The sequence below is a fragment of the Triturus cristatus genome, chromosome 3_2, assembly GCF_964204655.1.
Source record: "Triturus cristatus chromosome 3_2, aTriCri1.1, whole genome shotgun sequence".
Taxonomy (NCBI): domain Eukaryota; kingdom Metazoa; phylum Chordata; class Amphibia; order Caudata; family Salamandridae; genus Triturus; species Triturus cristatus.
In genome coordinates, this window is record NC_140584.1 from 1224338808 (window position 1) to 1224356346 (window position 17539).

Sequence of the window (17539 nt, forward strand, 5' to 3'; positions counted from 1 at the left end):
ATTTTTGTGACAGGAGCATCGTGCCAGAATGAATCCTGCCCTGCATATTTATCCAAGAAGATGCCACCGTTTTTGTGCAATACCTCTACTCAACTGGAGTGCTTTCTACTGGCTAATCAGTAAGTGCTACCTCGTTGGGAAAATGTATAGTACTTTTCCTACACTACAGCTGCGTAAAGGGCCAGAAGAGTTGTCTACAGTGACCATGTGTGTCTGTAACGTTGCCACCATGCCGACGGGCCCCAGGGTCCCTCGAGTCAGCTGTCCATCATAGTGGGGGAAAGGGCGGGAAGACGTTACACAACGCTGTTGTGTGGGGCGGGGCCAAACGGGCGGGGCTTCCATGCAGTTCACATGCCTCTTGTTTATAAAGGGCCAGAGACCGATCAGAGCAGCAGATGAGGAGACAAAACCTCCTGGTGTCAGGACATGCACGGGGATTGCGCTCGAGAAAGTCATGGATGCACAGAGTTCCATCAAGTATCACAGCTAATTTTTGACGGTAGATATGGGGAGAAAAGCACACCTGCCCAGCCTTGACCTAGCTCCCGAATGTTTTGTGCTAATTAATGCGTTACTGAATTTGAGCTTCAACTAAGACCCCTGCTTTATTTATATCTGTAAGTGCTCCCTGTTGAGGTTTAATTTTTGTGACAGGCACATCATGCCAGAATGAATCCTGTCCTGCATATGTCCGTTCCGGCTGCGGATCGCGGAAGTTTCGACATTTTCGCGTTCCAAGCCGAACGCGAAAATGTCGAAATTTCGCAATTTCCGCGAGCGGAACGGAAATTGTCGCCCACCCCTAGAGAGGAACCACCTCCATATAGAGCCCCGTTCCAGAAAAAAGAATTGCCGCTCTGACAGCGAAAATGCCCCCAACGGTGAGAACACTCCTCCTGGTCAGGAGTTTGGCGGTGACTCTCCTCAACAGCGCAGAAAGTTACAGTAGTGTGCCCGACACTCCACCAGTTTCTGGAGGTGAAAGCAACTGACACCCACGTAGCCCCCGATAAACTTCATCATGTTGACATGCAGATTGAAGGTGACTTTAAATGCACCTTAAATGCTGTTTTTTGACGCAGCTTGAAGTCTTCTTGTGATTTTTGTGTTGGCAGAGGTCAATTGGACTCCCCTATTTGCTCTTGCTTGCCCTCGTGGGAAGGATGTGATAATTCCTTCCTTTTCCCAATACGTCCCTGATGAGACTCGCCATTCCTATGCGTCCGAATGGGCTCTTGCCCTAGCTCCTGCTTAATACCAAAACCATGCTAGTTGCGATAAGGATTTTCCTTTATATGTTGTAACTATACACTGTGCGCCACAGCCTCAGTATCCAATTATTGGTTTTAGGGTTTGCCAGCCAAAGCTCTAGGATAAACAGCATTGCCCCCTCCCTTTATTGATTGTGAATTCGTCTGACAAAGCCAGCTAGACAATGGTTCCCAGATTACCAAACCCTTCTTAGCGTAGATACCTTTTTCAAGATTGTGTGCTGAAAATAGATGAGCCATCCACTGCTGAAATGAAGGGGGATTGGGGTCCAGCCAAACCAAAGCGATACAAGGCCCGTCTATTGCCATAGGAATACAAATAGGGACCCCTCCACTTTTTCTGTCTATGGGTTCTTGCACTCCCAATAAAACAGTGGTAGGAGTTAGCAGAACATCTCGAGATAGAACTGCATTGAGGAAACCTTGAATCTCTTCCTACAGATGGCAAGCTTCTCACACATGGCAAACATATGTGTACAGTCCGCGCTCCATTCAGAACACCGGGTGCATTGAGTGCCTCTGCCGGTTCCCCACTTCCCAATTTTACTCAGGGTATAATATAGAAAAAAGCACATTTTGTAGAACTGGGCTTGCAAGTTGGCCGATAGTATATCGCTGTGAGCAGATCGAAGAGCTGACTGCAAAACATTGTCAGTTATGTCTAATTTCAATTGCCGTTTCCCGGGGATCCTAGCCTAATCATCTGGCATTAAGCTGATTAGAATGCCATAGATGGTCACGATTCAAGGGTATTTGGCTCTGTCAGTCTTTCTATAAATTTGCGTTTAACAAATCCTGAGGGCCCGCCTGCCTTCCATGATAAAAAATCCTTATAGCTACGTATTTAAAAACCTCTTTATGGCTTATAGCAAATTGTGTTTTAAGATTTTCAAATGCCAAGACCCGTTCAGGAGAATACAGGACCCCCAGTCTGTTGATACCGGTGTTAAGCCACGTTGAAAAGTAAGAGCCACTGAATATATCTGGCAGAATCTCCTTGCTACTTATAGGCATATAGCGGTTCATTCTCCCAATCCCTAATAGTCTACGGACAGCGGTGAAGGTCTTAACGGTTCCCACAAGGGTCTTGAACCTTACTTTCTTATAGTACCCATATTCGACTGACGCCATAAACACTTCCCAAGTTCTGGGCCAAGTAACAGCTCGAATGGGGAGTGGAGATTTGTATTTTGTGCTTGAGGCCGGTCTTGTAGCAATACAGGACATATCTGCATGACCTCATCCTCACCTCGAGCAACCACATCTCCTTCAGCCATGCCACCAGACTGCAATGGACCGACCACAGCTGCATCCATTTCAACTTCAGGAAAACCACGACTCGCCTCCGCCCACAGCAATCCCCCCGTAGATGCTGGAGCAAGATCACCACCGAGCAGCTCACCACCTCCCTGAGCCAAAACCAACCCTCCAACACCACAGACCCCAACGAAGCAGCCCGCAACCTCACACAGTGAATCACCAACTGCACCGACTTCTTAGGGTAGAGCCATAGAATCTTGGGGTATTTGTCTATTGGAATGTTGGTGTTATCTATCGTGATTCATGAAAGTTCAGATTGCAGGCCCAAGTAAGCTAGCATTTTAAATACAAATCACCATGATTGTTTGTTGAGAAAACTGTCCTTTTCCTACTCATGCCTAGTTCTAATACAGTTCAGCACACGAGAGAGTGACCACGGTCATTATGAATCACATCTCATCCCCTCAATGTAGTGCGCTACAGACCCGATCATTTATATTTACACTATATCAGCAGTTTCCATTGATATTTGTTCTGTTAAAATCAAATTAAATAGAGATCAGTTCATTTTTATACATAAGCTAGAACATTTTTGTTAATAACACTTGTAATTGAACGTCACATGCTGAGCTCTAGAGGCCTCTTCGAGCACAATCACAGGTGCTTTTTCTTACGTACGTATGTTAATGGTACTTATTAAACCGACCTCCAAAGGATAAAAGGCTGTGACCACCCTGTAGTTTTTAAACCTCTGAGACAGGCCAAGCACATATTTTCATAGTGTCAACGTTGTTCCACTAAGTCACCAGACCTGGCGTATTATGCACACTGCTTATTCTTTTGCTTTATTTAATTTAATATCTCCATCCTTCTCACATGCTATTTCACCTCACCCTAGAGCATTCTATATTAGTAAAAGATACTTTTTAAAATATTATTCTATGTGTACCACTCTCTCATAATGTTTTTACAATTGTAAATTCATGGATTTAATAAAATATGGGTTTGCACTTGTAAACATATTTAGTCAAACATACATCCTCATACAGCTGTCTCATTGTGGTGTTACCAACAGCATAATGGGGCTTGCAGCCAATCCACTGCTTACCATTGGTTGAGTTTACAATCACTCTCAATCGATGACTTGCCTTTTCCATGTGTGTCTGTTACTCTCTTAAGCATTCCTAATTGACTGGTGTCATTACATTGCTTCCTTTTAAAGAACTGATTTTTTCTTGACGTAAGCACTGCATGAGAGTTCATATATTTTCTCACTAGCACATAAATACAACCAGTATAAAACCAATATATAACATTTAGCAACAAACCACATAAATATACTCCATACCATGCAACATAATTCCACTCAGCTTATTTTCACTCAACATTGCATCGTTCCATGGCCCTCAAATCAACTCAACATGTTTCCATTACACACCACATAATTCAACCAAATAATATAAAGCAGCTAACTTTGTATAATGTATAATAATGTTAGCTTCTGTTTTATGTTTTATGGTTTTTATTATTTCATAACAATAATTTTATTGCATCTTTTTAAAGCAAATATTGCAATGGTTTTCAATAACTATGCAAAATAAATAAACATAAACTTAAAGTTAAACATTCTATAAATCAGCAACACAATAACATAATAGACCGCATATATACAATCCACACCACATAATTCCACATCACACCACAAAATTCAATAGCACACCACATAATTCAGCTCCTCTACATAGCAATCCACAACACAAAATCCTATACCGTTTACTCTCCATAACACACAAACCCACTCCACATAATAAAGTACCACATAATTACTATCCAATTAATAATCAATCAACCTTTATTGTGTGATTATTTAAGACCATTGCAACTATAAAACAATATATCAAAATGCCTCGTGATAAGATCATGTTTTAAAATACATTTTGATAAAGCAATTTTAGCTGAGTTGTTGAAAATTTGAGCCCTTATTTGTGTGGCAACTTGTCCCATTCTGTAAATCTCAGGTTTGCTGGCGAGCTGTTAAAAAAGAAAGGTTAATTTAAACATTTTAAGAGTTTTTCATTGTAAAGTTGTGGCTAGGCCTGCAGTTTTTCCACTTTTCCTCTTGTATGGCCAATTCGGGCACTGCATGGAGAATTGCTTTCCATATAATTCCACTGCACACCTTTCTACTGCGTTCCACATGCATCTACTTCACTCCAAAACAGAGAAGTAAAAACATTTTCATTTACAACGTCAACAGCTCCAACTCTCGCACATGCAAGTCCTATTGTATTGCAAATGCTTGTTTGGTGGTGCTGTCTTTGTGATCTCTAAGGCAAGGGTCACAAAGGCTCTGGCAGGAGTTGCAAAGAAGCCAGGGTCACAGGTGGCCCCACTGGCTGGGTGTTGGCCTTTTCCTATGGGAGTTGCAAAGATGCCAGGGTCACAGGTGGCCCCACTGGCTGGGTGTTGGCCTTTTCCTATGGGAGTTGCAAAGAAGCCAGGGTCACAGGTGGCCCCACTGGCTGGGTGTTGGCCTTTTCCTATGGGAGTTGCAAAGACGCCAGGGTCACAGGTGGCCCCACTGGCTGGGTGTTGGCCTTTTCCTATGGGAGTTGCAAAGACGCCAGGGTCACAGGTGGCCCCACTAGCTGGGTGTTGGCCTTTTCCTATGGGAGTTGCAAAGACGCCAGGGTCACAGGTGGCCCCACTGGCTGGGTGTTGGCCTTTTCCTATGGGAGTTGCAAAGAAGCCAGGGTCACAGGTGGCCCCACTGGCTGGGTGTTGGCCTTTTCCTATGGGAGTTGCAAAGATGCCAGGGTCACAGGTGGCCCCACTGGCTGGGTGTTGGCCTTTTCCTGGGATTGATGGTGGGAGAAAGTCCAGCTGGGGTGCTGCTGTTTCTAGAGTAGATAACATTTCACCCCTCAGGCCTTTTTTGCTTCCTCCATTGTTGTGATTTGTTTTGAAGTCGCACAGTGCTCAGCGCGGCTGTCACGTGTTATTCACCCCGAGGGATGGGTGCCCTGGAGATGACGCAAAGTAAATAAAGGATGTTGGAGCCGATCCACGTCCTGTTGCACAAACGTTGAAAAGATATTGGAGGAAGAACAAGGTGTGGGAAGGCTCGTGTTTGTTCTGTCTGTCGGTCCCATGATGGCCCCGCCCTCCAAGCGTCAGAGCTGTAGGGGGTGTGTTCCCTCCTTAAGGTATGACGCACTCCATTAGTAAACTGAAGTAAGTGCACAGTGAACACAGGAGAAGCTCTCCCAGGGCCGCATTGACCGAACCAGCACCCACACAAGGCGTGTGTGACTGTCCAGAGGTAAGCAGCCTTGAAATCACAGGTCAAAGGTCATGTCTCAATTCTATGTTCATTCTGTGCCAAGCAGGAAGTTGAATCTCTTGTGCATTTTATGCGCAGCCGTGTTAATGAGGCTTGAACCCAGCTGACTAGCAACATAGCAATGTACATTAATCTGGGACCTGGAAACTATACAATTGTGTACATTAATCAGGGCCTGTGCCATGATATTACATTCACATATTCACAAGTGCACTGCGCTCCACTCATCTCTTTAGGTTGGGGTTAGATTCACAGAGAGTAGATGGTTTCCCACAGCACCTCAGAGACAGTCCTGTGTTTCTTTTTAATGTCATTAAGCATGGGTTGTGCAGCAGGGTGCTTTATTAATGAACCCAGCCCTTTTCCTTCCATTTGCCAGTCTCATTGAGGCATTGAGTGGCAGCTTCATTGGAGAAAAGTCACCTTGGTGGTGATGGCCAGAAGGGAGTTTCCATAGTCTCCCCACATTGATTTGGGTAGAGGATGTGGCCTAACGGCCAGGGCGGTCAAGCTCAAATCTGAGGAACCAGGTTCAGGTCTCAGCAACGACGCCCAAGATCCTGTGATTCTGGGCAAATCACTTAAACTCCCTGTGCCTAAAAAAATAAACGTGTCCTTATGTATTTCAACTGGTGCTCTCGTAAAGCACTCTGATACCTTCGGGTCAAGTTTGCGCTATATAAAACTCCTGAAAACAAAAAAACTAAAAATATAGTCAATCTGGGAGAGGACAGGACCAGGGAGTGTGTCACAGTTTGAAGTCATAAATGAAATTTGGTTCAGGTGCTATTATCTGTTGTGTTGCTGTGCTAGTGCAGATGTGGGTGATTGTCCAAAAGAACGTGCAAACACCCAAAGCAGTATTGGTCAAATGTCCACCTGAAGCTCCACCCAGAAGGACAGATGTTCACACAATGCAGCAAGGCAAGTTGCAGCGCTGATTAAAATTGAGAGGGCAGAAAAGTGACATATCTATCAAGATATGGTGCATTCCCGCTCTCTGCCTGCACTGGCACACAATCTGCAGCCTAGCACCAACGCAGGCACGCTTGCACCATGGAGCAACGGTGCCTGTTTTACAGGCTGCACTGGCACGCAATCTGCAGCCTAGCACCAACGCAGGCACGCTTGCACCATGGAGCAACGGTGCCTGCACTGGCACACAATCTGCAGCCCAGCACCAACGCAGGCACGCTTGCACCATGGAGCAACGGTGCCTGTTTTACAGGCTGCACTGGCACCCAATCTGCAGCCCAGCACCAACGCAGGCACGCTTGCACCATGCAGCAACGGTGCCTGTTTTACAGGCTGCACTGGCACACAATCTGCAGCCCAGCACCAACGCAGGCACGCTTGCACCATGCAGCAACGGTGCCTGCACTGGCACACAATCTGCAGCCCAGCACCAACGCAGGCACGCTTGCACCATGGAGCAACGGTGCCTGTTTTACAGGCTGCACTGGCACCCAATCTGCAGCCCAGCACCAACGCAGGCACGCTTGCACCATGCAGCAACGGTGCCTGTTTTACAGGCTGCACTGGCACACAATCTGCAGCCCAGCACCAACGCAGGCACGCTTGCAACACGGAGCAACGGTGCCTGTATTACAGGCTGCACTGGCACCCAATCTGCAGCCCAGCAGCAACGCAGGCACGCTTGCAACACGGAGCAACGGTGCCTGTATGGAAGGCAGGATTGTTCTTTTGCAGGCAATGAGAGATGGGGATGGATGTTCACTAGGGTGCAAAGGTGATGATGAGATTCTGGGGATTCACTTGAGAGGTTTTGGAGGAGGGCGGGGTGAGTAGCAGGGGATTGTATAATGGTACGGAGAGGGAAGTCGAGTAAAGCCAACCCTGTGGCTTGGTAAATCTGGGGTCACAAATGTCACTTCAGTCAGTCAGTCAAAATTACTTTATTCGGTTTCATAACAAAAACCATAAAAGCATATAAATATATACATACAATATAAATAACATTTAACATTAAAACACTACGAATGAATTAAAAAGGCATACAAGGTAGTGGTTACAATTCATGAATTACCCAAATAATGATTATGTCCAAGAAATTTTCTTCCTTAATCTCATTGAGGTTGCTAAAAATTTGGCAATATTAAAGATCTCCCACGTTGATCCCAGCAATTGTAAATATAAAAGGGCAGGTTTAACTTGCCTAAAACCTTTCTCCTTAATAAGGGGGATGATATGTTTTTTACGAATGGGAGCCAAGTATTTACAAAAGAAGATAAAGTGCACTGTATCTTTAAGGGAAAAACCGTCACAAGAACAGATTCCCAGGTCCTTCTCCCTTGACCACCCTGGGGAATCGGTGAGCAAAAGATGAAATTTGTTCAGTCTGAACCTGGTAAGTAAAAAACGATGATTCATGTTATTAACAATGACCAGGTAGGGTTCAATACTGTTTGAGGTGATTAATAACTGATGAGCCCTGACTGAAGGTTTAAGTAGCTCCTTATCTTCTCTTTCTAAAGTTATCCGATTTTTATATTCAACTTTCACCCATTTTAAATCCCCCTTAGTTAGACTGCCAGGAGCATCAAATAATTCTGGACGACCTAGTTCTCTTGATAAATTCTTAACATAGTTTATCCAGGGGATGGAGGTGCCATACTCAAGAGATAAACAATCCTTTAAAATTGCGTGATTTAATTCCAAATCAGGGTTTAGCCAGGTTGTAATCCATTTTAACATGGGCGCTAGAGCAATACGGTCCACAAGGTGGTCTAACCCGCATTCCTGATGAACAATAAAGGCAGGGGTTGACTGAGGAAGAGATAAAATAGATTTTAAAAATTTGTCCTCAACTATTTGAAGAATTTTTACATCTTTAATTCCCCATAATTCAGCCCCATACGTTGCTATAGAAAGACATTTAGCAACATAAATGTTCAAAATGGCATGCATGGGCTTCACCCCCAATTTGCGGGCAAAGTCTAATACTGCTAAGGTAGATCTAACAAAAGTATTACGCTTAGCCGCCAATTGCGGAGACCAGTTAAGACTATCATCAAAGATAACCCCCAAATAGGGAAATCTACTGACGCGGGATAAAACATGCCCTTCGCAATACAAGCTCTTAGCTTTTTTTACTTTACACCCCATAATCATAACATGAGATTTGGAAAAATTCACGCTGAGATCAAGTGCTTTCATAAAATTTGCAATTGAGTCCAGCAACCGTTGCAGACCCACAGGAGTACGTGCTAGCAAGGCGGCATCATCGGCGTATAATAATGCCGGAATAGAAAATTTGCCAGCTCTAGGAATGTCCTTGCACGATTTGGTCAAAACAGCACCTAGATCATTAATACATAAAGTAAAAAGCAGGGGGGCTAGAATACAGCCCTGTCTAACACCATTCGAAATTCCAATCCTACTAGTACAGTTGCCCAGGCGGTCATATCTAACAGTGGCGGTGAGATCCCTATGTAAATCAGCCAGGAAAAATACAATGTTTTCATCAATGCCACACTTAAGAAGCAGATCCCATAGCTTTGACCGGTTTACTCGGTCAAAGGCCGAGGACAGGTCCATAAAGGCAAGATATAATTTCCCTTTTTTGGCAATAGTGTATTTGCCTATTAATAAATATAGGTTCAGACTTTGATCTATAGTACCTCGGCCTGCTCTGAACCCATATTGTAGGCAAGATAGGGTCTCATTATCCTCCAACCACGCAGATAGTCTCCCCAAAACTACACGCCCAAGGACTTTGACTGCAGAATCGATGAGGGAGATAGGGCGGTAACAACTAGGATCCCCCCTGCAACCTTTTTTAAAAATGGGTATAATCACGGATTCAGACCAAGTATCCGGGATGCCTGAAACACAAATCCTATTAAAAACATTCATTAAAACCACAGACCAAGTCTCAAGGTCAGTTTTATAAAGATCAACCGGAACACCATCCGGGCCCGGGGCTTTGTTGCTTGTCATCTTTTCAATGGCCTCGACTACCTCGGTCTTAGAAACCGTTAAAGTATATTGATTTACAACGGAGGAGGATGGGGGCTGTGCCCCATTTCTAACCCCTTCATAGACTGACTTAAAATGGGTACACCATAAATCTTCCCCTATTCCGCAATCTAATTGGCCGTTACAAGGGTCGCTAAGATAGGGTTTATTCACCACAGACCAGAACTTTGCACTATTTCTAAGAACATCCACGGAAGCTAGTTCCGCCCAAGCCTCCTCTCTAATCTCTTACTTTCTAGTTTTCAAAGCTTTATCATAATCTTTCCTCAGCATAGCAATAATCGGCCTGTTGATAGGTTTACAACGTAAAGCAGCCTTCAGCCTTCTGTTAGCCAGAGAGCAGTTACTATCAAACCATCCCAGGTCTATATTATCATTACCCTTAACTGGGCAGCTGAGATCAGCAGAGATTTGTGAACAAATTACAGAGTAAGCCTCTAATACTTCATTATTACCGGCATCCGTGTTCAAACAAGTATTTATCTCTGAACCCACCTTCCTTTTTAAATTAGAGTGGAAATCCTCCGGAATAATTTTGTTCCATCTAATCCTACGATTCTGGTCAGAGGGGCGGATATTGAATTTATCCGTCCTGCCCGTAGTTTTAGTGCGGGTAATAAGAGTTTCTGAAATGCTAAGGACCACAGGGTTATGGTCACTGAAGTGTGACCACATCACCTTGTAACCGTGAATCATTTTACCAAGTGCAAAGCTAATAAAAATATAATCGATGACAGAGTGTTTACCATTCCCTTTAAAAGTGGGAATTTCCTCCGACGTCAAAGAAGGGAGTATAAGGCCGAAGTCTGCTAACAATGACTCAAGACATTCTCCCTGAACAGAGTGCTCAAAATGAGCATCACCTTGTATAGATGATCCTAATGGGTCAAAGGTCTGACAAGTGTCAGGACAGCCGTGGATGTTAAAGTCACCCGAAATTATAATAAAACAGTCATTATGGTTAGCGTCTTTGTAAGCCGCCAAAAAGCGTGTTAAAGCTAAGAGATGATCCGTTGTGGTGACTCTTTCAAAAGAATTATAAAAATTTACAATTAAAAGAACGCCTCCCTCAGACAGGGAAATTTCTACAGCCAAACTGTTCCGTGAACCTGTGTCTATTTGGATCTGTTGACCTGAAATACTAGCGGAGATTAGAGTGACCAGCCCACCCTTTGCCCTCCCAGCATTTGAGGGTACAGCTGGGACAAAAAAACTCCTATAGCCATCAACGAACAAGGTGTTCTCTGTATCCCAGGTTTCTTGTAGGATAATGATATGTCCTGAACCTATAAGTGCCCGCCAAGCTGGGTCATCAATTTTATTTTTTAGCCCGGCTAATGTCACTTATTTTCTATTCCTCACTTATTGTGTTAGCATTATAAATATATTTTTGGATGTGTGAGTTTGTGTTTTGATAAAGAACTCTGTATTTACAAATGAATATATTACTCATTTCGGCTGAAGTGACTATTAATCAATACACTCCCCGGGCTACTTCCTGTGTTAGGTAAATACTACAAATGTTGAATTAATTTAGACATTTTGATTAAATTCTTGTTCTTTTCAGGCTCATGAGAAAGTCATTGCAAATAATCACATACTTGCAACAATGATAAGCATTTTCTTGAAATTAGTTCCTTATATTTTAAAAGGGTCTCGACGGCATATAAAGGAAACCTTATACAGAAAATGAAGGTGTAAGCGCAATTTCACACAGACTGCAATCGCAGCTCTGCAGACACATGGGAGACCCCTGGTGTACCGATGCCCTGGGTACCTCAGTATCATATACTAGGGACTTACAATGGTACCCCAGTATGCCAATTGTGGGATGTACAAAGTACTGACCGTGTCACTTAGAGGAGAGAGCAATGCCCCTGGGGCCTGGTTAGCAGGATCCCAGTGAACTACAGGCAAAGCACATTGACAACAGGAAAAAACTGGGGGTCTCAATGCCAGAAAGATCCTTCTATCCTACATATCTATTCTAAACCATTCATAAAAAAAGGGTCCCTACCTTTATTCAAAGGATTAGAGATGCTAAGTTAAATGGATGTGGGGAAAAAGTCTTAAATAAATTAATCTTAAAAATATTGGAAGACTTCACTGATGATGAAGGATTGATATCCGTAGACAAAGGTCCATTTAAATCTGTTCACTCTTTTGACATAGCAAGGGAGGCAATTGATTTGAAAGAAAATCGTTTTTGCAGTTCTGTAGATTTTTAGGCACCCTCCCATTAGGTGAATCATGAAATACTTTGGGCGGACTTGAAGAAGATAGGGATGCCTTGTGGATCATTATGTATATTTAAAGAACTCAATTGTGAGTAGTAGAGAGTAGTAGTGAGTAGTAGCGAGAGTAGTACAGAGTGAGTAGTAGAGAGTGAGTAGTAGAGAGTGAGTAGAGAGTAGTAGAGAGTAGTAGAGAGTGGGTAGTAGAGAGTAGTAAAGAGAGTAGTAGAGAGTGAGTATTAGAGAGTAGAGAGTAGTAGAGTAGTAGAGAGTGAGGAATAGAGTAGCAGAGAGTGAGTAATAGAGTAGTAGAGAGTGAGTAGTAGAGAGTAGTAGAGAGTAGTAGAGAGTGAGTAGAGAGTAGAGAGTAGTAGAGAGTAATTAAACATACTTACTTACTGAACTGATTAACACCAAACCAACAAAATCATACCTTTTTAAATAACTTTCTACTTTCATTCCATGTTTGGTGTAAATCTATTCAGAGGTTGTAGGCACAAGCAACATGTCTTACAAGAGCTGAAATTACAACTTTTTCCCCCTGCGCGGATCTGCACATGTAATCCAACCCAGACTTTAGCTGACTGAGCTAGGAAATTAGAAAATGTTGTGCAAATCTCTCTACAGGGGCTAAGCTTAGAGGGAAATGAAAACAATGCCTTTGCAAAAGAAAGTGTTTCTGAACCACAGCTGTTTAGTTATCCACATTTACCTGTCTATAATCCCCAATACTGACCTGTCCTTTCCAGATGTTTTGACCAGTTTTCAAAATACACATTTGTTCATATTGATTTGTATTCGGGACAATGCTATAATGTCACTCATTCAATGTAATGCATGTTGTAGATTAGACCTAAATTGAGGAGACAGAGGCCCTGACTGGGCCAGGGTACCCCAGTGGGCCTCATTCACCCTCATGCTGGTCCTAGATTGAGGAGGTAGAGGCCCTGACAGGGCCAGGGTACCCTAGTGGGCCTCACTCACCCTCATGCTGGTCCTAGATTGAGGAGGTAGAGGCCCTGACATGGCCAGGGTACCCTAGTGGGCATCATTCACCCTCATGCTGGTCCTAGAATGAGGAGGTAGAGGCCCTGACTGGGCCAGGGTACCCCAGTGGGCCTTATTCACCCTCATGCTGGTTCTAGATTGAGGAGGTAGAGGCCCTGACAGGGCCAGGGTACCCCAGTGGGTCTCATTCACCCTCATGCTGGTCCTAGATTGAGGAGGTAGAGGCCCTGACATGGCCAGATTACCCCAGTGGGCCTCATTCACCCTCATGCTGGTCCTAGATTGCGGAGGTAGAGGCCCTGACAGGGCCAGGTACCCCAGTGGGCCTCATTCACCCTCATGCTGGTCCTAGATTGAGGAGGTAGAGGCCCTGACATGGCCAGGGTACCCCAGTGGACCTCATTCACCCTCATGCTGGTCCTAGATAGAGGAGGTAGAGGCCCTGACAGGGCAAGGGTACCCCAATGGGCCTCATTCACCCTCATGCTGGTCCTAGATTGAGGAGGTAGAGGCCCTGACATGGCCAGGGTACCCTAGTGAGCCTCATTCACCCTCATGCTGGTCCTAGATTGAGGAGGTAGAGGCCCTGACAGGGCCAGGGTACCTTAGTGGGCCTCATTTACCCTCATGCTGGTCCTAGATTGAGGAGGTAGAGACCCTGACAGGGCCAGGGTACCCCAGTGGGCCTCATTCACCCCAATGCTGGTCCTAGATTGAGGAGGTAGAGGGCCTGACAGGGCCAGGGTACCCCAGTGGGCCTTATTCACCCTCATGCTGGTCCTAGATTGATGAGGTAGAGGCCCTGACATGACCAGGGTAGCCCAGTGGGCCTCATTCACCCTCATGCTGGTTCTAGATTGAGGAGGTAGAGACCCTGACAGGGCCAGGGTACCCCAGTGGGCCTCATTCACCCCAATGCTGGTCCTAGATTGAGGAGGTAGAGGGCCTGACAGGGCCAGGGTACCCCAGTGGGCCTTATTCACCCTCATGCTGGTTCTAGATTGTCACCTGCTCTTTATAATCTGCACTGAGGAGATTCAGGTACAAGGTGGGATCCAGGACAAGGTAAGAGATCCAGGGTGAGCAGGAACAGAAGGAGCAGTCTTTCATGAACCCACAGAGAATATACCAGGGAAATACTAGTGTAACAAGTAAAGATATACTCAAGTGCTCTGAGTAAGTCAAAGAAACCTTTGAACCTAAGTGACACTGATGTTAAATTGTCTTTTCCTATCTCCAGAATCTTGAAAATGTTGCTGAAGGTTTTGTTCCACCTTCAAGTGCTCTGTGCCTGTTTTGCTATCCGTGAGTGTGTTTCTTTTCTACTTCTGTATTTCAAGATTGTTCTGTATGATATTTGATCTTTCCCTGCTGTGAACAGCCATTTCTGAGAAAGTGAGAGAGAGGAGGAGAGAGGGGGGGAGAGAGAGAAGAGGGCAGAGTGAGCGCGAGAGACAGAGGGCAGAGTGAGAGAGAGAAAGAAAGGGACAGAGACAGAGAGAGTGGGAGAGAGAGCAGATTCTAGAGTTAGACGAAGAATGTAGGAAAAAGGAATAGAGTTTATGGGAATAAAGAAAGAAAGAGATATAGAACTTGTGCATTCCTGCTAAAGGACGGATTACTTCTGCAAAGAGTATCTCTTTCTTCATAGCTGTGGGAATTATGAAACTAGAACACAAAGCTGAGGACGCCCAGTGCTGCCTAGAGTTTCCCAGAGATCAGGAGACTGGGCAGATTCAATGGGACCTGCACAGATAAGCATATGAGAGCCCAGATGGCTGGTGTGAGGGAGGGTCTGTGAGGTGTGGTCCCAGAGAAGCCAAGAACCATTTACAGGCCCATCACTGTCTGAGGTGTGCCACCGTCAGCACACACACCTACACTGCCTCTTTGTAACACACATTATGCCAAGGTCTTATTGTTGGTATAAGCAATACTCTAATACCTTCTGAGAGCACCTCTCCACTAAGGCCCTCTGCAGACAGAGGTTTACAAGGCAAGATTCAAGCTTCAATGAAAAGCCTGATCCATGCAAGCATCATGAACCCAACAAGCACTGATGCTGTTTGTTAAAGGCCTTTGTGATTGTTTCATAGGGGGCATTATTGTTGTGATTATAAAATACAGGAATTTTGCTTTATATCACATGAACGCAAAAAACAACAGTTGATGGACAGAATGCAGAACAATGTCATACATTCACCCCAGTACAGAGATCTGGGCCTAAATCCATCGTTTTAATGCTCACCATGCCATTCCAGTTTGGACCCAGCCATATGCAAATCAGTCTTGACCCTGTGCCCAATGGGAACAGTCCAGCCCGAACTGCCAGGCCAGGTCCTCCCTGGACTGGAACCAAGCAAGTTATATCACATGAACATCACAATTTAATCTACAGAATAAAGACTGTTGGTTTAGGGGGTAACACAGCTGTCACATGGTGTACATGATTTTCTAGGGTGCCCAGAATGTTGTCTAGGTGCATTAAATTAATATGTAACATTTGATCATATGTATTTGTAAAGCACAATCAGAGTTCACTCCAAAAAGCCCCTCAGTCAATAAAGGGGGTTGATTTTTATTGCTTTTAATAACTGCATTCATTTTTAACCTTGATTGTTCCAATATTATTGAACTGATTTACACCAAATCACAAAAAGCACGCTTTATGGTTTACTTCTGATTAGCCTTTTTGGCTTTGGCACTGTATAACATTTCCTAATGAAAGTGCATGAGAAAATTGCATTTTGGGACCCCCCTTTTACTCGGTCCCTGATTGATGGATCACCCCGAAAACTTCAGAGGAAGGAGCTGGGGGGAGGAGGATCTTTGTTCAGGAAAGCTTCATGAATATTTGCAAAGTGACATCAAAGTTATTGGCAAAGAAACTCACTTCCCATGAAAAGTCTGACGTAACTGTAAGTATACAGTGGTGACGGCCGCTGTGTAGTATCTTGATATCACGGGCAGGAGTAGAAGAATTTGGATGCAAGGGGCAGAGCAAGAGAGTGTACAGTTACCGGGGAACATTGTTGTTGTATAAGCATTCAACTTTGTTCTGGGATAATGCCCCCAAGTAGGGGACAAAGTCTTTAAAAGTGGATGTGAGTAGTAAGAGAAGGGTCAGGTATTCCTATGCTGTGAGATGTTTGGTAATTAATTTTGAACCCAGACACCTTAAACAATTTCTCTGGTCAGTTTAGTAATAGAAGTAGCTGGAGTCTGATTCACAAAGATACATTTACACTTTTGTGTACTTTTTTGTAAGGTTACCATTTTCTTGCTATTCACACACTTCAATTAAACAGTAAGTTTACAAATGTGGAGATTCTGCAGTCAGGGTGGAGAACTCTGCACGTACACATATAGGCCTGTCCTATCCTTTATGTCCCCCCTCCTCCCTGACTGCAGATTTTCCGCAGTCATAAACTTTCTAATCATCCAAGTTCATGAATCGCAAAAAAAATAGTAACTTATTTTTAGTAGTAAATCCTTTTAGAGCTTGTTTTAAATGTTTTTTTTATTTAGAGCTTTTTTGAGAAAGTAAAACAGGGGTGAGAGTAGACACCCTTGTCTTATTTCTCTTGTATGATGGATCTATCTAGAGAGCTTGCATTATATGTTGGTTGCGCGTAATTGCCAAAGATAAACTCAGATATTGTTAAGCTCAGATAAGTTTTCAACAATATGTTTGGTAGATCGCATTTCGCTGTGTAGTGCATATTATGAAGAGCGATATAAATAAATACCATTCAAATTAAAGTATAAATACATTTTGACCATTTAAATGATTTAATGTAATTGATCATTATATATGAGCTTTTCAATGAACTTGGATAAAAACTTTACCAGCCTAATGTTCAAGTGGATGTTGAAGGGATTCAGAGACACCAGAATGGCCTGTCTGCAAGTCTGCACACTAACAATATAAAAGGTTCTGTGCAAGAGCTCTCTGCATCCTCTGTAAAGTGCCGGGCACAAAAAAATCTACATGCATAAGGGTTCTTTTCGGGTATTGGAGAGCCTGCAGGTGGAGTCTACGGGCAAACTGAACCACTTGGCAAAAATGTCCAAGGTTGGAAAAACATTAAATCAATGGTGCATGAACTTCAATTTATCATATTTGAATAACTTGTTCTCGGAAACACCTGAAGAACATTTGCATTGTTTCTGTTTATCACCATCCAGGCATGCCTTCACTGTGCTAACGTGCTCTTGTCCTCTAGTTTGCTAACCTTGTGAGCGCTGATGGAAACAGTGTTTTAAAACTACCTGAGCCAGCTCCTGGTTCCGAAGATTCATTGCCTGGTAAATATATCTAAAGACATGTTCAAGAACAAAAGTTGCAAAGAGTTACTTGTACTGGTTCTGATCTCTTATCAGTTAAGATTATCCAGAGTACCAGGCCTAGAGGCTCTTAG

At 43.9% G+C, this 17539-nt stretch overlaps 1 protein-coding gene across 2 annotated transcripts in view; it reads left to right on the forward strand.

The window, feature by feature from the left end:
* The first annotated feature begins 5754 nt into the window (after positions 1-5754).
* Positions 5755-17539, forward strand: part of LOC146859518 (CD5 antigen-like) — a 722585-nt gene continuing 710800 nt past the window's right edge. The window contains exons 1-2 of one of the 2 annotated variants that reach the window (XM_085650226.1): positions 5755-5856; positions 14359-14423. In XM_085650226.1, the coding sequence (XP_085506352.1) occupies positions 14369-14423 (55 nt within the window). In that variant the 5' untranslated portion in view covers positions 5755-5856; positions 14359-14368. The remainder of the gene's footprint in view (positions 5857-14358; positions 14424-17539) is intronic. The other variant, XM_085650227.1, reaches the window with a different exon arrangement.